The 26,168-nt window shown below is 47.1% G+C and overlaps 1 protein-coding gene across 1 annotated transcript; it reads left to right on the forward strand.

Moving 5' to 3' along the window:
• Nucleotides 1–2,966: 2,966 nt before the first annotated feature.
• On the forward strand, nt 2,967–24,563 carry LOC123056922 (probable polygalacturonase). Its single transcript, XM_044480142.1, has 4 exons — nt 2,967–3,162; nt 23,297–23,431; nt 23,526–24,070; nt 24,450–24,563. The coding sequence occupies exons 1-4, from the start codon at nt 2,967–2,969 to the stop codon at nt 24,561–24,563; spliced, it is 990 nt and encodes a 329-aa protein (XP_044336077.1).
• The last annotated feature ends 1,605 nt before the right edge of the window (nt 24,564–26,168 follow it).

Consider the following 26,168-nt stretch of genomic DNA (forward strand, 5'->3'; position numbering starts at 1 on the left):
AGAGGAGGGGGAGAGCTCGGGAGGGAGTGAGGGGCGGTCGGGGAGGCGCGTGGCGTCGTCCGGGCGTCGCTGGGGAGGCCAGGGAGGAAGCAGGAGGTGGCTAGGGGGGGGAAGCAGGAGGTGGCCGAGGCAGCGTCGGCGAGCGCCACGCCTCGCCTCTGCTCGTCCTCCTGGCAGAGGAGGAAGAGGACAAAGGAGGAGGAGGTGGGCTGGGCCGGCCACTTGGGCCGCCAGGTAAGCCCAGGTGAGATTCCTTCTCTCTCTCTGCTTTCTGTTTTATATTTCTGTTTTCTATTTTGTTCTGTTTTGTTTTAGTTTAGTAAAATACTAAACCATTTTAATAAATTCTGTAGTTTATTATGTGGTTTGCTAAAAATATACAAAGCCACTCACAAACTTCCAGAATTATTTGGAGTCATATTTAATATATATTAAATATAAATCCAAAGAAAATAGTTATTGGATTAATTCAAATGGCCAAAATAAATATCTCTGTGACTCCAAAATATTGGTTTAAATTTTACCTCTCACCAATATTTCCATGGAATAACAGGAACATTTTCTTGGACTCATTTGAGAAGATTTAATTGTTGGTTGTTTTTAGAGGTTTCTGAGGCTTTGAAAATTCCTCAATTCAATTTCATTTGAATTTAAACATGATGCTCACATGAGGCTAACCTAGAGCAATGCCTGAAGCTAGGGATGTGACAGGTTTAGTTGCAGCAAGCCAACTTTGACTCAGTGGCTATCCTGTTCTATGACTACGAGAAATCTTTGAGGTGAGCAGCGCACACGAGTCCACTAATCACCTCAACAAAACACTACTATGGATTCATTCCTGTCTCTCTACGAGAAGGCCATCCATAGCACTCACACTTGTCTTGAGCATTTTAGAGTATCCACTTTAAGTTGTCTATGTACCACGTAAGCATCCAAGAAGTCCATAACTGAGGACACGGCTATTCGAATAGATCATGATAACCCTGCAGGGGTGTACTTATTCACACATGCTCTCACCACTTATCGCCGTTTACACGACGTGTACTCGGCAACCTTCAAGCGGAAGACCAGCGAGGGTGTCGGCCATGACCTGACTAACCACGCAAGTCTCTCATCCAGGTTTATCGCCTATTTGGGTTCCATCTGCAAGGAGATCCGGCCGGAGTGTCGCTCATGGCCCCAAACAATGTGAGCAGGGTTCCCAAGCCCACCATCCAGGTGCCACTTGGTACACCGTGCCACTGTGCCTAGTCTGTCCCAAGCCCACCTGGCCGGGTGCCACTTGGTAGACTACTAACACTACCTACAAACACCAAAAACTATTTGCAACTCCTGGACAGAGATCAAGTTGGCTAATAAGTCGAGAGAGCTTGGAGCGCCCGGAGCCCAATGTGTGGTAGTAACTAGTCATTGGACAACTTACACAGAACTCAGTTCTTAAGGACGATCCTAATGAGACAACCCACCATGTACTCCTACATGGCCTCTCACCGCTACCTTTACCAAATCGTGTTCACACGCTTAATTCTTAGCACCAGAACATATCGTAACACTCCAATTCATTCCCGATGAATCAGACCTGACACAACTCTAAGCAATAGCAGGCATGGCATGGTAGGAATCCCAACTTGGCAATATCAACTCCTACACATGCTACTGGGTTTTAACTATTTACTGTGGCAATGACAGGTCATGTAGAGGAATGGGTTCAACAACTGCAACATAAAGTAGCAGTGGAATCGTTGTTGTCCTAATGCAATAAAAGAGAGCGGGAGCGAGAGGTTAGGATTGTATCGAAATGAACAAGGGGGTTTGCTTGCCTAGTAGATCAATAGGGGGGCACTGCTCCTCAGACGGGTACTCTGGAGCACTCTCCGGAGCAAGACCTATCGAGAAGGAACGGTGTCGACAATCAATACACCATCATATGCAACAATATGATGCATGAACATGGCATGTAGATGTGATGTTGTTTACACTAATGCAACTAGAATTCATTTGGTTGAAGTCCATTCAAACCAAGATTCAAATGCATCTCCAAAGTAAGCTCTTATAAATGACATATATGTGTTTTCATATATACAGCATATATAGGTTGGTTTGTCATGCATCAAAATGGTACAGATGGATAGATTGCATTTTTCTGATAATTTTACATATATAAATTATTTCAATCTGAGCTACAGTTGATTTTCTATGAATTTTTGAAGTTTATAGCCTTTTCTGGAATTTCTGATTTAATTTAAAACCAGGAAAGAAAAACTGCGTCCGCACTGCGTCTTGCTTGCGTCAGCAAGTCAACAACGCTGACTGGGGTCAAACCTGACGTGTGGGCTCCACGCGTCAGTGTAACAGGTTAAGCAGGGGGTTAGTTTATCCTAATTATAGGGTTAGTGGCGCTGGGCCCACTGCCAGTGTCAGGTTTAGTTAAATGGTGATTAGCCTTAAGCTAATCACCTGACCCATGGGGCCCACCTGACGGGCCGGCGAGGTCAAAAGGTCAAACCCCACTGGCGTTTAGCCGCCGGCGAGGTCGAACGCGGCGGAGGGGCTCAGGATTGCGTCTCCGGCGACCAAATGGGCCGCGGAGACCATCCCCGAGGAGCTGGTGCTCGCGCGCATCCAGGGGAGCAGACGGGAGGCTGCGGGGGTGGCGGAGCTCGCCGGAGCGGCGGCGGCCGGACCTCGGCTCGAGCGGCGCATGGCTACAGAGCGCGGGGAGGCAGGGGACAAGGGGAAACCGATACAGGGGCTCATGGCGGGCTCGGGGACGTCGTCGGAGAGCTCGGGAGAGGCTGGAGTCGGCGGGGCGGCGATGGGGATCCACGGCGGCCGGAGGCAAAGATGGCGACGACGACGACTCCACGGGGCGCTCCGGCTTGCGTGGCTCGGCGGAGAGCTTCAGAGCGAGGAGGCGGAGCTCCTGCGCGTGTCAGAGAGGCGAGGGGGAGGCGGTGGCTATGGCAATGGCGAGTGGTGGCGACGGCAGCGTTCGGCCGTGCACGGGAGAGAGACCAGGGGAGGGGGAAGAAACAAGAGAGAGGGAGAGAGGTGCGGGGCGTCGATGCAACGTCCAGGGCGTCCGGGGCGACGAGAGGGAGAAACAGGAGGTGGCGGGAGACGTGGCCGCGGGCGAGCGGGCGCGCGACACGCAGAGTCCCAGTAGGCGTGAGGAAGAAGACAGAGGAGGAGGCGAGCTGGGCCAGCTGGGCCGCACAGCTGGGCCGGTTGGCTGCATAGTGCCAGGCCAGCAAGTGTCCCAGGTAAGTCCAGGCAGTTCCTCCTTTTTGTTTTTCTTTTCTATTTCTATAATTCCTTTTTTGATTTAGTAAAATACTAAATCAATTTATTTTCTTCTGAAATTTATTGTAGGAGCTAGTTGAAATATTCCAGAGCCCCTCACATAAAAATCAGAATTATTGGACATATATAAATAAATATATCATATATATATATCCGATGCAAATAATTATTGCATTAATTCCAAATGGCCAAAATAAATATTTATGAGCTCATGAAAATATTGGTTTGATTTTATCTCTGTCCAATATTTTGAGGGAGCAACATGAACATTTTCTTGTACCTTTTTGGAGCAATTTTTATCTGGGTCATTTCCAGAAATGATTCTGAGGGTTTCACAAATCCCCATTTCAAATTGAAATGGAATTTAAACATGATGCACACATGACTAGCTAGCCTTGAGCATACCGGAACGAGGGATGTGACAACTCACCCCCACTCAAAAAAAATCTCGTCCCGAGATTTAGGAGTCGGCGGAAAGAAAGTGGGGTACTCAAGTCGAAGACGATCTTCACGCTCCCAGGTAGCTTCTCTCTCGGAATGATGAGACCACTGAACCTTGAGAAACTTGATGTTATGACATCGAGTGACACGCTCTGCTTGATCAAGAATGCCAACAGGGTACTCTCGATATGTGAAGTTATCTTGGAGATCAAGCGTTTCGTGGTCCACTCCGCGGATAGGATCCGAGAAGCAACGCCTGAGTTGAGAGACGTGGAAGACATCATGAACTCGAGAAAGATGTGGGGGTTAGTTCCAACTGGTAGGTAACCTCTCCTCGTTTAGCGAGAATGCGAAAAGGACCAATGTAACGAGGAGCCAACTTGCCTTTGATACCGAAACGATGGGTACCCTTCAAAGGGGTAACCCGAAGGTAAGCTTGTTGCCAACTTCATAAGTCACTTCCTTATGATGACGGTCATACTGGCTCTTTTGACGAGACTGGGCTGTTTTCAAATTCTCACGAATGATGCGAACTTGCTCTTCTGCCTCCTGGATCATGTCCGGTCCAAAGAATTGTCTTTCACCGGTTTCTGACCAGTTCAAAGGTGTTCAACATCTTCGCCCATAGAGAATCTCAAAAGGAGCTTTCTTGAGACTGGATTGATAGCTATTGTTATAAGCAAACTCGGCGAAAGGAAGACATTTCTCGCAATCCATACTGAATGAGATAACACAAGATCTAAGCATGTCTTCGAGAATTTGGTTGACCCTTTCCACCTGACCACTTGATTGAGGGTGGAAAGCGATACTAAAGGAAAGATGGGTGCCCATGGCAGTTTGGAAACTCTCCCAGAAATGAGAAGTGAAAAGACTGCCACGGTCTGAATTGATCTCTAGTGGAACACCATGAAGTGACACTATTTGAGAAATATATAAGTCAGCGAGCTGACTAGCAGTGATACTCTCTCGAACAGGTAGGAAGTGAGCCACTTTGGAAAGACGATCAATGACTATGAAGATAGCATTATTCCCTCTCTTGGTCCTGGGAAAGCCAGTGATGAAGTCCATACCAACTTTATCCCATTTCCATTCAGGAATAGCTAAAGGCTGAAGGGTGCCATCAGGCCTTTGATGCTCTGCCTTAACGCGACGACAAACGTCGCAGTTAGCAATAAACTGGGCAATTTCTCTCTTCATCCTAGTCCACCAGAACCTCTGGCATAGGTCCTGATACATCTTAGTACTACCAGGATGAATCGTGAGAGGAGATTCATGCGCCTTCTTAAGAATCAATTGTCGCATTGATTCTTGGGAACCACCAAGCGATTCTTAAAGAAAACAACACCACGATCATCCATAGAGAAACATCCACCAACTCCCTTCTTAATGTTTCTCTTGATCCGAGAAATTCCCGTGTCTTGCTTTTGAGCAGCGACAATCCGATCTTCAAGATCAGGTTTCGCCACCAAGGTAGAAAGGAATCCGTGAGGAGCAATGTGAAGATTAAGCTTACAGAATTCCTCATGGAGAAGTGGTTGGCCTTGCTGCAACATGAGATTGTTGCAATAGGATTTACGACTTAGCGCATCAGCCATGACATTGGCTTTGCCTGGGGTGTAGGTAATCCCTAGATCATAATCTGTGATTAACTCCAACCAACATCTTTGCCTAAGGTTCAAATCTGGTTGGGTGAAGATATACTTGAGACTCTGGTGATCTGTGTAAATCTCACAATGTTTACCAAGAAGGTAATGTCGCCAGGTCTTGAGTGCATAGACTACGGCTGCAAGCTCTAGATCATGTGTAGGATAATTCTCCTCATGTGGATGCAATTGTCGAGATGCATAGGCAATCACATTTGATGATCCTGCATAAGAATGCAACCTAGTCCCTGTCGTGAGGCGTCGCAGTAGATAACAAAGTCTTTAGTGAAATCCGGTGGCACAAGTATGGGAGCAGAAGTCAGGCGCCTTTCAGTTCCTAAAAACTGTATTCACACTGTGGGCACCACTCGAACTTTTTATCTTTCTTGAGAAGTTCTGTGAGGGGTTTGGCTACTTTGGAGAAGTTTTCAACAAAGCGGCGACAATAGCTGGCTAGACCAAGGAAACTCCTAACTTGTTTAACGGTTTCAGTTGGAGTCCAATCGAGAACGGCCTTAACTCTCTCGGGGTTAACAACAATGCCCTTACCAGAGATTACGTGGCCTAGGTAGGTCACTTCTGGCAACCAAAATTCTCACTTGGAGAACTTGGCATAAAGGCGGTACTCTCTGAGTTTTTCTAGCACAAGTCTAAGATGTTCGGCATGTTCTTCCTCGTTCTTCGAGTAAATAAGGATATCATCGAGGTAAACCATGACGAACTTATCTAAGTACTCCATGAAGATTGAGTTCATGAAGTGGGAGAATGTAGCTGGAGCATTGGTTAGACCAAAGGACATGATGGTGTACTCGTACTGGCCATAATGAGTGACAAAAGCCGTCTTAGGAATGTCCCCAATTTCTGATCTTGATTTGGTGGTAGCCTAACCTAAAATCCATCTTCGAAAAGATTGAGGATCCAATGAGTTGATCATACAGATCGTTGATCCTGGGGAGCGGATACTTGTTCTTTATCGTGACAAATTAACGGGACGATAATCTACAACCATTCGGTCCGTACCATCCTTCTTCTTGACGAAGAGGACGGGGCAAGCCCAGGGAGAAGAACTAGGACGGATGAAACCCTTTTGCAAGGACTCATCAAGTTGTTTCTTAAGCTTGGCTAATTCTAAAGGTGCCATCTTGTAAGGTCTCCTAGAAATTGGGGTGGTTCCTGGGATAAGATCTATGACAAACTCTACATCTCTGTCAGGTGGAATACCTCGCAGTTCCTCTGGAAAGACATCCGGAAAGTCACGGACTACTGGGATATCTTCATGGTCTGGAAGAGGGCTGACATTAAGAGAATAGAGTTGGCGCTTTGCAACTCTAGTGGAGACAGTGACTATCTTGCCAGTTGGATGTGTAAGCTGAACAAACCTTGTGTAACAATCAATCTTGGCATAATGAGCTTTCATCCAGTCCATACCCAAGATGATGTTAATATCTGTAGACTTGAGGGCTATAAGTGATGCAAGGAATACAAGTCTATCAACAAGGATTTCATTACCATGGCTTACACTAGAAGTTTGCCATTTGGATCCAAGAGTTTGAATGACTAGTGGAGAGGGCATATCACAAAATGAAATGTTGTGCAAGCGGGCATAGCTTTCAGAAATGAAGGAATGAGACGCTCCAGTATCGAACAAAACCGATGCTGGGATGACAGTTGACAAGGAGTGTACCAAGAACGACATCTGGATCATCATGAGCATCTTTAGCTGAGATGTGATGCACACGTCTATGTTCAGTGGGAGCTGACTTAGCACTGATCATCTTGCGTGATGGCTTACCATGGCCAATAGACTTCTCGGGCTAAGGTGGAGCAACTCTGGTCTAAGTGCAAATACGGGCAATGTGGCCTGGCTCTCCGCACTTGTAACAAATCTTGGAGGTAGGATGTGGACCCGCATTGGTAGGTGGTCCACCAATAGGCCTGGGTGGAGCATACTGCTGAACTGGATGAGGTGCCACATAAGATGGCCTCGGTGTATATCCGGGTGGAAGAGCGGAGTTTGGAACCCAAATTCGGCGCTTCTGGCAACTAGAACCGGAGGAAGATCCCAAATCACGTGTGTGCTTACGAGACTCCTCGTAAGTGAGTTGAGCTGTCTCTGCATTAATGGCCTTGTTCACAAGAGCCTCGAATGTATTGCAATGATGCAAGTGGAGATCACGACGCAACTTGGGGTTGAGACCCTTCCGGAACCTAGCCTGCTTCTTGGCGTCTGTGGACACCTCTTCTGTAGCATAGCGGACGAGGTTCTCAAACTCTCTACTGTAAGCATCAACAGCCATCTTACTCTGGGTGAAACTACAGAACTCTTCTCTCTTGCAGTCAATGAGAGCCTGAGGAATGTGATGCTCGCGAAAAGCCTCGGTGAAATCTCTCCAGGTGGGTATCTGGCCAGTTGGAAGCATAGCCTCATAGTTCTGCCACCAAAGACTAGCAGGACCTTCCAGATGATAAGCAGCGTAGGTGACCTTGTCACTTTCAGCTACGCTCGCAGAACGCAGCTTGTGTGTGATACTACGGAGCCAGTCATCTTCATCGAGTGGTTCAAGGGAATGATGGAAGGTAGGTGGTTTCAGACCAATGAAATCATAGATGGTCGCTGACTCTTTGCACTGGGGTGCGGTGTTCTCCTCAATACGTGCTAACAAGCGGTTAGACTCATGCTTGTTCCTCTCCATCTGTAACATGAACTCTGCCAATGAAGACTGATCGGGAGGATCCTCATCCCTACCATCTCCGTGGTTCCGGCTACGAGCAACAGAACTTCCTAAAGAACCAACCAAGGAAACAAGGATGGATTCAGCATCATCATAAGGATGCAGAAGGTAGCACAAGAATTTAGTATCTCTCAAACTCCTAGGACAATTCCGGCAGCATAACGGCAGTAAAATGCTCAAAATGAGACATTCTGCAAAAGACGGGGTAGCACCAAACTCAACATCATCACTCAAGGTTCTGAGATATTACTAAACAGGCTACACCGGAGGTACTCGAACTGGGATATGACTCATATCAACCAATCCTAAGAGACTATGGGGTATTAACACGTGATCCTGATAGACGGAAGAGAAAGCCTAGTTCCTTAACCCCGTCGGAAAGATAGGATGACTCAGATCAGAAGGCATGAGGTATAAGGAGTAAAAAGAGACTTACGTTCCCTTCCACAACCAATTCCCCTACATAACTAAAGAATTTCTAGACTCAACTTCGACCAGGTTGGCTTGGAAATCCTACAGGCAGTCAGGCTCTGATACCAAAGCTGTCGGGACCCTGATTCTAAGCCACACCGATCTAGCATGTAACACATCATATCACTTTGCGGCCTGTCACACCCTGATTTTCATGCCACAACACTTAAGCTAATAAATCATGATAAAGTGTGGTTTGACAAAAACTTTTGCATTATTTGGCTTTTATTTGAAGTTGGTTTTCTCTCTGTGTTTTTTCAAGTGCTCTTTAAAGTCAACACAACTCCCCCTCCCATACTTCATCTCCTTACCCCAAACATTAGCACAATGATCATGCCATGTGTATAGTGCAATATAGTATTTTCTTACAAAAATAATTTGGCCAAATGGTATTTTCAAAAATTAGTTTTCCAAAAACCCCTGAATTGAGGTTTGCACTGCAAGTACTTGATTTGGGGTGTGAAAAATCTTTCAAAAAGTATATTTGAATCTTATTAGATATAGGGCTCCCATAAACCACAAAAATATAATTTTAAAAGTTATTTTCCTATTTTATTAAAAGCTTTTTCTTAAGGCCAGGAATGGTCTTTAATAGGGAAAAATTATTTTATTATTTCAAAAAAAATTGACAAAAACCTAGAGAAACTCAGTGGACATATATTGTCCATATATAAGAGTTTCAACACATGGTAATGTTCAAAATAATGGTAAAATCCCTCAAATACCCTTTTTGGATATTTCAAGCTTTTGAAATATTTACAAAGGAAATATTCCCCAAAAATTCCAAGAAAATTCTAGCATGTCACATATGACATGTTGGATGATCTTGCCAAGTCTCATGTCATGGAGAATAGCATAACCCCATGAAATCCCCTCAAAACCATTTCTGTCCATTTTCAAGTTTGAACAACTTTGCACTGTCAAACATGTCCAGATGCTCTCAAACTTGGTGCACATGCTCAAATGGTGTAATAATTCATCTAGACCAAATGGCACAAGTTGGAGAGAATGTTATATTGATCAAAGTGCCCCAAAACCCTCTCTGTCCAGAACCAAATTTGAACAAGTTTACTTTGGCAACTTTCTCATTTTGATGTCAACTTCTGTGGACATGTTCTGAACCTCAAATGATGACACTACCCTAAGTGGTGCATCAAGGAGAATAAATTTGCATGACTAAATCATGGAAAGTCCATTTCTGTTGATTTCTAGGGTTTACCAAAGTTACATTGGCAATTTCGCCCAAATGAGCTCAAACTTGGTGAAACACCCTATTTCTATTGTCCATTTTGTCCTGTCAAGTCTCATGCCAAATGGAATCCTTTTCCTTGCCTAAACAAGCAACAAACACCTTCTGCAAAATTTCCAAAACCACCTTTTTGACCACTTCCACTAATCTCCATGACCCTATCTTTTTACCACAGCTGCCCCAGGTCACCTCCTACCTCCAGTAACTCTCCTCCTTCAACAACTCAATTATTTGGGGGTAAAACCCATCTCTTTCTCTCTCTATTTACTCATGGCAACTCCTCCTCTCTCTCTCTCTCACATTTCTATATGCAGCACCCCACCTAGCTCCTGACCACTCCAGAGCATCCAAGGAAGCTCCAGGACACAAGTGGACATGCCCCTGACCTTTTAAAATGGCCATGCCAGCCATATGCATGCTCTGGAGCGTGCTACAGTGCGCCCTTGCACTGTAGCTGCCCTTTTGCCTGATGCCTCCGACCACCTCGGGCCACCCCAGCGCGTCCGACGATGCGCCTCGACGTCTGTGACACTCCACACCTCTGTCCCCCTCTTCCTTCTCCGTCCTGTGGCCTCCCTCGCACGCGCGCCGGCCGCCTGCAAGCTCCAATGCACGACCTCACACGCGCGAGCTCTCTGGAGCCTTCCCTGCTCCTTCCCTTCCCTCCTCTGGACGTGGACCTGATCCATGAACGGTCTGGACTCGTTCACGAGTGCCCTCACGGCCTCTGGCCTCGCCCGTGAACTCGCCGGCGCACGAGTCCACGGTGGACCAGTGCCCGGCTATATAAGCCACCTCGGGCCGCTCCAGTAGCATCCGCCTCCTCCTCACACCACCAAGAGCACGCCCGCACCACCCAAACGTCCTCAAGGGGCTTCTGTGCTTGGGATCGACCGGAGCTCCGCCACCTCGGGTCGCCGTCGATCCAGAGGTATACGCCTTCTCCGCTACCGCTCTCACCCGATCTAGAACCGTCGTGCCTCCTCGTCGCCGGTGAACCAGGCCACCCCGGCGACCAACTCCACCTCCATCTGAACGGCGGCTCCTCCCTGAGCACAACGGTACCACCGACGCATCCTCTCGTGCCCTATATCACCGCCGGCAAGCTCGCCGTCGCCTCTGGACGGAGGTAGACGACGACGGCCGTGGGCCCTGTCCGTCAGCCTCACGCCCTGACGGGTGGGACCCACCCGTCGGGTTTAAAAATGCATGCGCGCGCGCACCGGTTCACCGTCGGTCAAAGGCGTACTTCGCCTTTACGCCTTTGATGTGGCAGCCTTGCGCGGGCTGATTTTCCTCTGGGCCTGCTGCACTGTGGCCTTTCTGGCCCAGTGGCACAGTGCCACTTTTCTTTTTCTTTTTCTGTCACTTTTCCAAAAATTCCACAGGATTAAATATTCATCCAAATGCAATAATTCCAACTCCCATATTTTTCTAAAAATCCCACCTATTTAATGGTATAACTTTCACTCATGTCCAAACAAGTTTTGTGTACTTTTCATATTCAAATTCAAATTTGAATATATTTAAACCCCTTTGAAAATCTGTTTCTCCTATTCTGCCACTCCAAATCCAAAAACTAGGAATTTTCCCCTTCTTAGTTTTCACCCTAATATTTAACAAAAATGAGTTGACATTTTTCTGAGCACTTTGGTTTTTCTGTTTTATTATTGCCTTATTTTTCTCGTTATTATTTTGCGACGATAGATTGTGTTGCTGGCGAAGGAGTTGGACCAGAAGACTTTGAAACCCAGAAGACTTTGTTGAGCCAGGCAAGCAGCCCTTTGACCATGTCTATGAAACCCCTTTTTATGCATGACATATAGCACCATATTGTTGTTGCAAGGGAATCATGATGAGGTGGATACACTTTGATGGTTTGCCTCCGTTACTTCCTCGTTGATACTTGCATTGTGCATGACCCTACCTCCTTATGAGGGTTATGCCGGTGGGAGTAGATAGGATTCTAAAGTAGTTGCTACGCAAAAAGGGACAGGAATATGCATGGTGATGGAGACAAAGTATTTTCAAAGGACTTTTCAAAAAACCCATCGGGTGCCACTTATGCCCGGGGGAGATGATGAGTTGGGTAACCACTTTATGACGAAGTGGTGTACCGAGGCAAGTGTGCGTGTTGTTTTTCAAAACGGATTGGTTTAAGTTGCGACCGTTATTCCAACCTTACATGCGCAACCACTCTACCCTTGTATGGGAAAGGGCATTATTGATTACCTAGGCCGATACTAGCTTGGAGCCCACATTACTAGTGACGGGAGAGTTGTTGGTGCGCTCTCTCGGGACGGGGTCGTGCCAGGTAGGGCGGCCATGACTGTTTTCACAGGGCACCAGATACACCATTGTGTCCCCTCTCGGATGTTACGATCTCGAGTGAGTCTCGTATGATGTACATCGTGACGATACGGAACAACGAGTGGACTCCATGTTAGTGTCGTCTAGGGAAAGATAGTGATCGGGTGCTTACCCCGGGTACTTGAGGTACCACGGGTCGTGGATGACACGGAAGTTCCCCGGATCTTGTGGGTAAAGTGTGCAACCTCTGCAGAGTGTAAAACTATTCGAATAGCCGTGTCCACAATCAAGGACAGTTGGGTAACCGCTCTTGGGCTACGTCCGCATGTTTACAAACCAGTGTATGTGTTTGGATAAGTGGGAAGAACTACTTGGGTCAAGTCAAAGGACTTGACTTGATTGAGTTGGGTTGATGCCCACTATATTTATGTTGATATCTGTAACCTGTCCTCATGGTTACTTGAATTCTCCTGATGCATGTCTTACAAGTTGTTGAGCATGTCATTGCACTCAAAACTAGCTTTCTGCAAAAATTTACCTATATCATGCATTGTTGTATCTTGAGCCAAAACATGGGTTGCTTGCGAGTACATTCAAAGTACTCATTGGCTTTCCACTAGTTATTTTATTGGCCAGGCATGAAAGAACAGGATATGATGAAGAATATTTTGGTGACGAACATGCGAACTAGGACACTTCCTAGTCAGAATACCTGTAGGGTTAAGGCAGATGGCATGGGTCCAAGTTATCGACGAAGATTTCCGCTGCAATGTTATACTCAAGACTTGACCATAATGGTCCTACTTGTGTAATACGATATGTATGGATGTAAGACTCTTGTTATTCAGCTTATGTGTGTTCAGTGAGCATTGATCTCTGGGATCACTGTACACGTGCATTCGGTGATCACGACTTATGAGTCGGGGTCCCCACACGGCCTCACGCACGGCATTCCCACGGGTGTCGCCTTACCATGGCCGGGGACCGTTTGCGCCTTTTGGCTCACGTATATGATAGTATCGCTAGCATCCATATGACAGGGAACCCGGGCCGACATGACTAGTCGTGAACCCAAAGTGGCACTAACTTACAGGGACGGGCATACATGAAACAACATCGAGCATGTCGGTCAGCAGCGTGTGAATCTGGGCTGTAGCAACTGGGCTAACAGGACTCCGGGAACCTGGACTGTAGCAGGCTAGGTAGGACTCCGGATGTCACTGTGTGACATTTCCCTGAAGGGACAGACATAGGAACGAAGTGAATCACATGACGGCCAGTCAAACTGTTCTGGAGCAGTAGTGCTGGGCTAGCAGGACTCTGGTAAACCGGGTTGTAGCGAACTACCATGGCTCGGTGGAAGCGCTAGACTACATTTCCCAATAAGAGAGGCTACCAAGGATAGACAACTAGGTTGTCGAATCCCACACATAGCAATACACGTTACACGTACACATAACATGCAAGTATGTGCTGTACAACATGGCATCACAACATAACGCGAACTCATATAGATAAAGGCCTAGAAGAGCCTCATAGCATTAAATACAAACGGGGGTCACATGACCCATCATTCAGAGCATACAAGCAAAGGAAGCATTACATGTCTGAGTACAGACAACTACAAAAGGAAAAAGGCTGAGAAGCCTGACTATCTACAAGTCCCTCCCAAGGGTACAAGATCGTAGCTGAGGTAACAAGCTACTCGTCGAAGTCCAAGTGGTACTACTAGTGAGACAGATGTCTCACCTGCAAAACATAAATAAAGCAAACATGAGTACAAAGGTACTCAGCAAGACTTACATCAGATCCTATCATACATGCATTAGTATCAAGAAGGAAATGTGGGGTTTAGTTGCAGCAAGCCAACTTTGACTCAGTGGCTATCCTGTTCTATGACTACGAGAAACTTCTTTGAGGTGAGGCAGCGCACACGAGTCCACTAATCACCTCAACAAAACACTACTATGGATTCATTCCCGTCTCTCTACGAGAAGGCCATCCATAGCACTCACACTTGTCTTGAGCATTTTAGAGTATCCACTTTAAGTTGTCTATGTACCACGTAAGCATCCAAGAAGTCCATAACTGAGGACACGGCTATTCGAATAGATCATGATAACCCTGCAGGGGTGTACTTATTCACACATGCTCTCACCACTTATCGCCGTTTACACGACGTGTACTCGGCAACCTTCAAGCGGAAGACCAGCGAGGGTGTCGGCCATGACCTGACTAACCACGCAAGTCTCTCATCCAGGTTTATCGCCTATTTGGGTTCCATCTGCAAGGAGATCCGGCCGGAGTGTCGCTCATGGCCCCAAATGATGTGAGCAGGGTTCCCAAGCCCACCATCCAGGTGCCACTTGGTACACCGTGCCACTGTGCCTAGTCTGTCCCAAGCCCACCTGGCCGGGTGCCACTTGGTAGACTACTAACACTACCTACAAACACCAAAAACTATTTGCAACTCCTGGACAGAGATCAAGTTGGCTAATAAGTCGAGAGAGCTTGGAGCGCCCGGAGCCCAATGTGTGGTAGTAACTAGTCATTGGACAACTTACACAGAACTCAGTTCTTAAGGACGGTCCTAATGAGACAACCCACCATGTACTCCTACATGGCCTCTCACCGCTACCTTTACCAAATCGTGTTCACACGCTTAATTCTTAGCACCAGAACATATCGTAACACTCCAATTCATTCCCGATGAATCAGACCTGACACAACTCTAAGCAATAGCAGGCATGGCATGGTAGGAATCCCAACTTGGCAATATCAACTCCTACACATGCTACTGGGTTTTAACTATTTACTGTGGCAATGACAGGTCATGCAGAGGAATGGGTTCAACTACCGCAGCATAAAGTAGAAGTTGAATCATTGTTGTCCTAATGCAATAAAACAGAGCAGGAGCGAGCGGTTAGGATTGTATCGAAATGAACAAGGGGGTTTGCTTGCCTGGTAGATCAACAGGGGGCACTGCTCCTCAGACAGGTACTCTGGAGCACTCTCCGGAGCAAGACCTATCGAGAAGGAACGGTGTTGACAATCAATACCCGATCATATGCAACAATATGATGCATGAACATGGCATGTAGATGTGATGTTGTTTACACTAATGCAACTAGAATTCATTTGGTTGAAGTCCATTTGAACCAAGATTCAAATGCATCTCCAAAATAAGCTCTTATAAATGCCATATATGTGTTTTCAAATATACAACATGTATAGGTTGGTTTGTCATGCATGAAAATGGTACAGATGGATAGATTGCATTTTTCTGATAATTTTTCATATATAAATTATTTCAATCTGAGCTATAGTTGAATTTCTATGAATTTTTGAAGTTTATAGCCTTTTCTGGAATTTCGTGATTTAATTTAAAACCAGGAAAGAAAAATTGTGTCAGCACTGCATCATGCTTGCGTCAGCAAGTCAACAATGCTGACTGGGGTCAAACCTGACGTGTGGGCTCCACGCGTCAGTGTAACAGGTTAAGCAGGGGGTTAGTTTATCCTAATTATAGGGTTAGTGGCGCTGGGCCCACTGTTAGTGTCAGGTTTAGTTAAATGGTGATTAGCCTTAAGCTAATCACCTGACCCATGGGGCCCACCTCATGGGCCGGTGAGGTCAAAGGGTCAAACCCCATCGGCGTTTAGCCGCCGGCGAGGCCGAACGCGGCAGAGGGGCTCGGGATTGCGTCTCCGGCGACCAAGTGGGCCGCGGAGACCATCCCCGAGGAGCTGGTGCTCGCGCGCATCCAGGGGAGCAGACGGGAGGCTGCGGGGGCGGCGGAGCACGCCGGAGCGAAGCTCGCGGCGGCGGCCGGAGCTCGGCTCGAGCGGCACATGGCTACAGAGCACGGGGAGGTAGGGGAGAAGGGGAAACCAATGTAGGGGCTCACGGCGGGCTCGGGGACGTCGTTGGAGAGCTCGGGGGAGGCTGGAGTCGGCGGGGCGGCGATGGGGATCCACGGCGGCCAGAGGCGAAGATGGCGACGGCGACGGCTCCACGGGGCGCTCCGGCTTGCGTGGCTTGGCGGAGAGCTTCAGAGCGAGGAGGCGGAGCTCCCGCGCGTGTCGGAGAGGCGAGGGGGAGGCGGTGGCTACGGCAATGGCGAGTGGCGGCGACGGCAGCGTTCGGCCGTGCGCGGGAGAGAGACCAGGGGAGGGGGAAGAAACGAGAGAGAGGGAGAGAGGTGCGGGGCGTCGATGCAACGTTCAGGGCGTCCAGGGCGACGAGAGGGAGAAGTAGGAGGTGGTGGGAGACGTGGCCGTGGGCGAGCGCGCGCGCGACACGCATAGTGCCAGTAGGCGCGAGGAAGAAGATAGAGGAGGAGGCGAGCTAGGCCAGCTGGGCCACACAGCTGGGCCGATTGGCTGCGTAGTGCCAGGCCAGCAAGTGGCCCAGGTAAGTCCAGGTAGTTCCTCCTTTTTGTTTTTCTTTTCTATTTCTGTAATTTCTTTTCTGATCTAGCAAAATACTAAATCAATTTATTTTCTTCGGAAATTTATTGTAGGAGCTAGTTGAAATATTCCAGAGCCCCTCACATAAAAATCAGAATTATTGGACATATATAAATAAATATATCATATATATATATCCAATGCAAATAATTATTGCATTAATTCCAAATGGCCAAAATAAATATTTATGAGCTCATGAAAATATTGGTTTGATTTTCATCTCCGTCCAATATTTTCAGCGAGCAACATGAACATTTTCTTGGACCTTTTTGGAGCAATTTTTATCTGCGTCATTTCCAGAAATGATTCTAAGGGTTTCACAAATCCCCATTTCGAATTTAAATGGAATTTAAACATGATGCACACATGACTAGCTAGCCTTGAGGATACCAGAACTAGGGATGTGACAAGAGGCACATTCTTGTGAAAAGGCCGACCCGTTTAACTTGGTCAAAAGGTGGCGGGCCGGCCGACGGAAAGCCTGTTAATGGCATGTTCGCATATAGCCCATTTACAGCCCGCTAACCAAGGGCCCGTTACGCCCTTTCTGAATTAGGCCCAGTAGCGTCATCTCGGCCGTCCAATATGATTTAGCCCGTTTTAACTTCCGGCCCATGTGTGGCCCATGACTTCTTTCGGCCCATATGAGGACCTTTGTAACTCTTGGCCCATTAACGGCCCGTGGTGAAACTGGCCCGTAATGAACAGTGTATCACTTTATACCCATTAACGGCCCGTTATTCCATTGGGCTGTTTCCAGCTCAAGTTATCTTTTGGCCTTCTCAGGGCCCATTGATTCATGGGCTCATTTGCAGCATTCGGTTACATATGGCCCATTACTATCATTTTCTGCTTGTGGGCCAAATTCAGCCCGCCGTTACAGTCGGCCCGTTTGTGGACCGTTAATACGTCGGGCCGTTTTCATGTAAAAAACCACGTTGGGCTGTTTTTGTAGAGTTATCAAATACGACCTATTAACGGCCCGTTATGGTCCACAAATAGTATGGCCCATGATTGGCGAAATGATGATACGCCCCGTAGAAGACCCATGGATCCTACGGCCCGTATGAGACCCATGGATAGTACGGCCCGTAGAAGGCCCATGGATCGTACGTCCTGTAGAAGGCCCATGGACCCTATGGCCCGTAGAAGGCCCATGGACCCTAAGGCCCGTATAGAAGGCCAATGGATCCTACGACCGGACGAAGGCCCATGGATCATACGGCCTGTAGAAGGCCCATGATTATTTTGGCCTAGTTACCAAAAATAGGCTATTGTGGCCACTAGAAAAAAACAGAAAAAGAACTGCAGTGACTACAAGCAAACAACTAAACAAGACAATAAGGAAATAAATAAGCAAGCAATTAATGCTAGCCTATTACCGCTATTACACATATTACATCCACTGGGCATCAAAGTTCGCCACCAGTGCAAATATAGGGAACAAAGCAGCACATTACATACACTGGCCATCAAAATTGGCCACCAGTGCAAATAAACGCGACAGCAAAACAAGAGCATAACTGAAACAACTTCAGAAAAGCTCAAGAAATGTTATCCTGGGTATCCACCATGCTGGCAATAAGCTTAGCAGCTGATTAGCTTTGTCATGTTTGGCGCTAAAATCCTCCAACGCTTGCTGTTGCACTAGAAAGTATGCATCAGAATGCTCCAGGGACTTCCTCAGTCCTTCCGCTTCTTGTCACAGCACAGCTGATTGATGACTTTCAGCTTGTAGTTGAGATTCAAGAAACCGAACTGATTCAGACAGTGAGTTTGAATAGCTTGTGCAAGCGGTAGTGGCTAGTAACTCGAACACTAAACCAAGAGAGGACTTTGGGGTTGTCTCGCTGTCTTCAAGATCGTCTTCCTTAGCTGTTTTATCAGCTTTGTTGGAGACCAACAAGGATGTGTCACTATCCTGAACCTTATCTGCATTACTTCCTTTACCATTGCTTAATAAGGCACTCTTCCCCAATATTCTATCAGCATTCTAAAAGAAGAAACAAGCAGACACATAACAAGTTTAGCATGTACTAGTATATGAAACTCATTTCGGTGAACCAATTCATTAGTAAGGTGGACAGGATTAAACTACCAAGTCTTCTATTGCCAAGTACTAGTACATAATAAAAGCATCAAACAAACATATATGTATGTCCTATGGTCACCGCATTGTCTTGCCAAATCAAAATAGAGACACGGTTCAAATCATATCAGTTCAAGACAAAGCAGTAGTGATAGAATACAAAGCGTGGGAAACTACACGGCACAACAAGATTTTAGATGGGTACCACGGGTCTACATGTACAACAACACTATTGGCTCTGTTGTGATGCTAGTAATGTGCATGATATGAAAGTCAACTGTATACACAATTGAAATTGAAATCAACATAGCTATTGATAAGAGCAAACCTGTTAAAGAAACATGCGTGAACATACCTGTTGTGCCATTGGAGTTTCGATTGGATCCTTCAATTTAAAAATAAGTTTGTATGAGTAAATACAGTGATACAAGAGCAAAGCAATCATAGTTAAAAAATGCACGCCTAAGCGAGCGCTTAAGCGCGCCTAGGCTCTAGGCGTTGGCAAAACGCATTGCGCATAACTACGCATAATCTGTGCATAACTGCGCATAAGCATGCGCTTTCGTCAGTAAAGCGCAAGGCGGTGGCAAAACGCACAATTAACGCCTAGCGCTTTTTGAACTATGATAGCAATGGAATCTTAAATTAGAACACTTGTTCTTCAGGTTTAGGCACTTATTCTACATGAACAGAGTACAGTAAGACGCAGAATATAATACTTAAAAATAGAAAATGAGCTCATAGACCTTACCACATTCTTGGTTCGGGACCAGTACAGAACAAGGCATTCCCAGTCATCGTCCAGGAAATGTGTCTCAAGAGAACGTAACAGAATTTGATGAGTTTGTTTGCCGGTGAAGTACGTTTTCTTCAGGTAATTCCGATACTGCCGCCAAGCATTCTTGAAGATAGCAGAGGTATTAGCACAGGTTACCTCATCCTGAGTTTCCAAATCGGTCCTTCTCTATAGAGAAAAATGGGAAAATTTGTTGTATTATAACCATCATGGAGGAAGGATGTATGGGACGAAGCAAAGTAATTGCCATGAATAACATTACTTACACATAACTCCCGGACAAACACCTGCAACTGGCATTTTCCTTCATCTTCAGTATAATATTTCCAAGATGGGAAGATACACACATACGATTTAACAACATCAAATGCGATAGATGCTAAACTACGACTAGCTGGTTGTGCTTCCTCCGCAGGAATAGGTGTACTAACTGGTGGAGTTGGGGTTCGCTGTGATAGTACTGGCCCTTTGGGCACTGTAGATGCCTTACTAATTGCTCTTCTTTGGGAGTTATATGGTGGAGATGGTGTTGTGTCAACAGGAACTGGGTTACTATCGGCTGGGGTTGGGGTTAGATTGGGTGAAGCTGGTTCTCTGTCCATCGTAGTAGGGGTACAATCTGCGAGAGTCTGGGTTATGTGTGGTAGGGCTGGTTCTTGTGCATGTACAACCGGGGTGCTATCTCCACCAAGAGGTAGCACTGTTTTATTTGAAGACCGTGTTTTTAGTCTGCCAGATACCGGCATCACCTGCTCCAATTCAAATGGCTGATAAACAGGAAACATAGTTGAATGTACAGACATTGTATGAGAGACATATGAAATAGATAGTGTGGAAAAAGGAGGGCATGAAATAGTTGACATGTATATTGTTTAACTAAAACAGATAGCATGACATAATTTCACATATATGGTGTCTATCTAAACTGGATAGCATAGCATAACATAATCCAAAGATATGATGAATAACTAAACAGGATCGCATGCCATAATTCACCTACATGTTATCTAAGTAATCAGGATCGCATCATTTAATTCACATATGTGATTTATATGCTAAACAGAGGGCATTCGATATGATGTCTGAACTAAGAACATGGTGTTGAATATTGTGTATATGATGTCTAAACTATGCAATGCAAGACACCATATGCATGATATGAGCAGTATAACCGTGCCAAGTTAGAGCATACACCTCAGTGGGGGAATAGGACTAGTCATCTGTCTTTGAATCCATCTCTGAGGAGCTATCGGGACCCAACAAGAGATCTGCTTCGACAGGTAGCACTATCTGCTCTGAAGGCCTTGTTTTCCCTCCAGATTTTTCCATCTCCCACCCAAATGGCTGATTCACAGGAAGAGTAGTTTAATGTACAAACATTGTCGACAAATGGAAATGTAATGAAGAAAAGGATGGGCAAGATATCATTCAAATATATGATGCCTGGTTAAATAGGATGGCATTGCACATTTCACATATATTATGGCTGGCTAAAAGACATGAGACTGCATAATTTCCATATATGATATAGAAACTAAACAGGTCGCATTACAGAACATATCTAAACTAAGCAGATGACATATATGATGTCAAAAGTAGGCACTGCAAGGCAACATATGCATGATATGACTAACATCATCATGCCAAGGTAGAGCAAACACCTTGGGGGTAAATAGGAGTGGTCAGCGGCTTCTGAATCCGCCTCAAAACAGATATCTTCCTCTAGATTACAATCTGGAGAGGGGTGGGGAGGGTTTTCCATTGAACCCACCATGGAGCGATGTCTACATGATATTGTATTGCCGCGCAAAACTCTTCTCTTTTTCTCTACATGTTCAGCATGACTGTGTACAATATATGACATGCATACGAAAAAAAATATGGTGAGATTATGTAAGGAGAGCATGCAGAAACTTAGAGTGATGGTAACAACCAGCGGATCGACGTTTTTCCGTTGAACCAAAATAGCACTAATGGATCGATGTGAATGTATAGTAATAAGTGATGCAACAAGTGTACAACCTCTTTGCCGTAGCCGTGTCGACCTCAGCATCATTGGGTTGGCTGCTGAAGCAGTTGAGGCAGAGGTGGCTGTCGGAGGTGTGGAGGAAGATCTGAGGAATCTGTAGATGGCGTCCAGGGCACTGCTCTGTTGTGATGGATCGTTCTGTCGTTGGAGCAGCTCCGGTGAGCCGTAAGACGTCAAGGCTGAAGCAGCACAAGACAGACATCGTCAATCTCAAGTGGGATTATAATAGCATCTCCAATAGATGATGTAAAATGGATGTAAAATTAACATCACCAAAAACCACCTGACTACAATAGATGAGGTAAAAACTGTTGACTCTGAACTTAACTGTCAAAACTGAAATTTACTGTGGAATCTGAATGCTACTGTCGAAACTGAACGCAATGGTAGCAGAGAGGCACTTGACATGTAGTTTAGGGAGGGCCTGCAGTTCATCTTCAACTTGCACCCCCCTGAGCCGCCAGCCACCATCGGCCGAACCGCCGGCCCCAGCGCCGCCTCGCCGCCCCGGCCAGCCCTCTAGGCCCCCCGCCCCCCACCCTGAACCCTAAGATAGATAGTGGGGTACCTCTCCGGCGAGCCCCCGTCCCCGCTGCGGGTGGTTCTTCCTTAACTCCGGTGAGCCCCCCAACCCCTGAAAACCGACTGACCCAAAAGTCGATTCAGTCGACTAAAGTGTGGCTTAATCGGAGCAGAGCAGCAGCACGAGCGAGGGGGAGAGCAGCAGAAGCAGCTGGGCGAGCGAGCGAGCGAGAGCCGAAGCAGCAGCAGCAGTGCGAGCGAGCGAGAGCCAGAGCAGCAGCAGCAGATCCGGCTGGTATGGACGCCTCCGCCGAAGGGGCCTCGCACTGGGGGAGAGCCGCCGTGGAGATGTCGCCTGCGGCGCCGGCTTCAAGGTAGCCGCTCCATGGGGGTGCGGGATGGAGCACCGTCGGTGCCGGGAGGTCGAGTTAAGGAGAAGGTGCGATGCGATGAGTGTACAGCCTCTTTGGTGGCGCCGAGTAGGCCTCGGCTTTGTCCGAGGAGTCGGTGAGGATGTTGCGGTTCCGGTGGAGCAGGTTAAGACGGCGCTGTGGGGATGGAGCAGCCGCGATAGGCGAGGCGATCGTCGGAGCAGCTCCTTGGGGGTGGAGGACGGGGCGGCTGAACCGGCGGGACGGCAAGATGGTCGACGGATCCTCATCCGGGGAGGTGGACGAGGGACGTCGAGCTGTTGCGGTGGACGACGTCGTCGGGGAAGAGGCTCCGGCTGGGCAGCGGTGACGTGGCAGACGGAGGAGGGTGGGGTTTCACGGCTGGAGCGGAGAGGTTATGGCGGCATGGGATTTCGAATGGCGAAAAGGGGGCGATGGGAGGGGGTGAAGCATGACATAGGGACGCGCTTGTCCAAAATGTAGGGTGTGTTACAAAAGTACCCCCACCGATTTGAACTAGCGGCCCTTTCGGCTCCAGTTAGAAGGGGGATATCGCGTGTCGGGATTTGGCAGCTGGAGGGAGTTTTCGCACGCATTGTAATTTCGGGATAGCAAGGTGCGGGTTGTCCCACAAATTGCACAGGATCTCCAGGCTGGGTTCCTGTCCTGTTATATAATTGGTAATATTACTGCATTAAACTGGAGCAAATAGTGAAGTGTAGTGAACAGAACTACATAACCAAAGTACAGAAGCTACCAAACAGTACCATACAAGATTAGCACTTTAACGTAGGCTCCAAAGTTTTTTTGTTTTAGTTGTTGCTACTTGCTAGCAAAACTTGTGGTCCAGATCTGCATTTATTATTGTCCCAGCTGAGACATAAATGTCTACATCATCTGTTTTGCTTGTGCAGCAATGTGTTGATCAGAAATTTGACTATACTGGCTCCACATGACTCTCCCAACACTGATGGAATTGATCCAGGTACAAATGCTATTTTCCTTTCTCACTGACAATATATACATGACAAAATTTAGCTCCTGATTCTGAACCCAGAGTTGTGCTCCAAACTGTACAGATTCGAGCAGCAATGTGTGCATTGAGGATTGCAACATCTCGACGGGAGATGACCTGATCGCCATCAAGAGTGGATGGGATGAATATGGCATAGCCTATGGTCGCCCCAGCTCGGGCATCACCATTAGGCGGATCACGGGCTCCTCCCCTTTTGCTGGCTTTTCTGTCGGGAGTGAGACCTCTGGCGGTGTGGAGGATGTCCTCGCTGAGCATCTGAATTTCTACAGCTCAGGGTTTGGTGTTCACATCAAGACCAACTCCGGCAGGGGAGGGTTCATTCGAAACATCACCGTCTCTGACGTGATCTTGGACAATGTCCGTTATGGTCTGAGGATTGCCGGTGATGTTGGAGGACATCCTGATGAGCGGTACGACCACAATGCGCTCCCAAAGGTCGACAGCCTGACAATAAAGAATGTTCAAGGGCAGAACATCAAGGAGGCTGGGCTGATCAAGGGCATTCCAAACTCGGCATTCTCCTGGATCTGTCTGTCTAACATTAAGCTTCATGGCAGCGCGCCAGTCCGCCCATGGAAATGCGCGGCTGTGAGTGGAGGTGCACTCGACGTGCAGCCCTCCCCGTGCACAGAATTGACTAGCACGTCCGGGATGAGCTTCTGTACGAGTTCCCTCTGATGGTGAATCAAGTCTTGCACTTCAGTTTCGGTGTCAATGCCCTTGATTCCTCCAATGAGATGACATCAAAGGGTAGGCCAAACAATTTTTGTTTGTTTATTATGTATTATATTTTCAGAAACCTTGTGCTTAGCATCACTGGAATCTAGTTCAACAAGTGAAATGCTATCCGGTGGTTCAATACTTGTCCACAAAGCTGCTCAGTTCTCTGTGTCAGCGAATCATTTTTAGTTCTGCATTTCAACCGTTGGCGTTGAGCTGATACGAATTAGACTTGGTGTATGCAAAGGGTCACGCGTTTGAGTCGGGCACCGCGGGTAGCCAAAATAGACTGGACGAAGCTGGTAGGATAGACACAAAGATCACCAAGGGGGCGGTCCGGGCGCCTGTGACATGCGTCTGATGGCCTTGGTGGCGTGTCATTGGTTGCTCTATGTCGATTCAGGGCAACTCCAACGTGAATCACCAAATCAGACATAGGACACGTCTGCGAACACTGATTGGTGAGCCGGCCATCCAACCGTGTTGTAACGCCCTTGCCGTTGGCCATGAAGGACCGCCAGATTTGGGCCTCGTCGCCGGCGAGGATGCGGACGCAAGCGAGTGAGAGAGAGAGAAAGAGATAAGCTCGAAAATAGAGAGAGAGAAAGAGATAAGCTCAGGAAAATGAGATTCAAATTCAATACATCGATACCCGTACAGGCCAGCCACTCGAGCTTATATCTGCTCGTTACATTCATGGGCCTCAGCCTGTTTACTCACCCAGCCCAACTCAACTACACATGGCCCAACGCCTATTCAAACCTCCCGCCACTACGCTTCCGCCTTGGCACAGCGAATACGTCTTCCTGGCTGTTTCACTGCCAGTGTCAGTAGCTGCATGCTGACATTGTCCTCCCCTTGAGAACCGGCGTGTCCCCATGCTGGTGCATCAGGAAACTTGACCTTGAGCACTTCGTAATCTTCCCAGGTTGCCGCTGAAGCTGGAACATTCGACCACTTGATCAAAGCTTGTAAGTGTGATGTGTTTCTTTTTTTCACCAATCTGCGATCCAAGATCTCAGGTATCACTCCAGGCACTGAGATATCTAACGGTTTAGGCAACACAGTAAACACCGGAGTGTGATCCGGCACATGGGACTCCAACTGTGATACATGGAAAACTGGATGAACTTGACTGCCTTTCGGTAGCTCCAGTTTGTAAGCTGCTAACCCAACTTTTTTCCAAAACCTGGACGGTACCGAAAAATTTGAGAGCCAATTTGGGACAGGGTCTATTGACCACTCACGACTGAGCATACGGCTGCAACCTCAAGTACACCTGTTCCCCCACCATAAATTCTCGAGGAGATCTGTTTTTATTTGCATAGTGCTTGTACTTAACTTGAGCTCTATGTAAATGTTCTTTCAGAGTGGCAGTGTGTTCTGACTGAGCTGAAATCCAACTAGAAACATCAGGATTGAGAGATTTGATGAGTTTGCCAACTGACCTATGTTAGGCTCATCTCTATACAGTGCTTTGTAAGGAGAACAACCTAAAGAGGAGTGAAATGTGGAATTGTACCAGAATTCAGCCTGTGGCAGCCACTGTTTCCACTTGGCAGAACAATCATGAACTGCACATCTGAGATACATCTCCAAACACTGATTCACACATTCAGTCTGGCATCAGTTTGTGGATGATAAGCTGTACTCATTTGCAATTCAGTGTCCCATACTCTGAAAAGCTCTTTCCAAAATGCACTTGTAAACACTATAGACAGGGGTAGCCCATGCAGCCTATCAACGTTCTGAAGAAATGCTTTGGCCACTCCAGCAGCAGTGAATGGATGTTTGAGAGGTATAAAATGACTTACTTTAGTAAATCTATCAGCCACCACCAAAATAGAGTTGTGTCCTTCAGATTCGGGCAACCCTTCTATGAAATCCATGCTGATGGACTGCCAGGGCCCTTCAGGTATTGGTAAGGGTTTTAGCAATCCAGGAGATTTACACAGCTCATGCTTTG

This window comes from Triticum aestivum, chromosome 3A (assembly GCF_018294505.1).
Source record: "Triticum aestivum cultivar Chinese Spring chromosome 3A, IWGSC CS RefSeq v2.1, whole genome shotgun sequence".
In the NCBI taxonomy this organism is placed as follows: Eukaryota; Viridiplantae; Streptophyta; class Magnoliopsida; order Poales; family Poaceae; genus Triticum; species Triticum aestivum.

Excerpts from the sequence above, each read along its gene's own strand:
- LOC123056922 (XM_044480142.1), top strand. The coding sequence starts at position 2,967 with ATGGCGAGTGGTGGCGACGGCAGCGTTCGGCCGTGCACGGGAGAGAGA. Across the intron at positions 3,163-23,296 it reads GCGCGACACGCAGAGTCCCA|ATCTGCATTTATTATTGTCC; the intron begins GTAGGCGTGAGG and ends CTTGTGGTCCAG. Across the intron at positions 23,432-23,525 it reads CACTGATGGAATTGATCCAG|ATTCGAGCAGCAATGTGTGC; the intron begins GTACAAATGCTA and ends CAAACTGTACAG.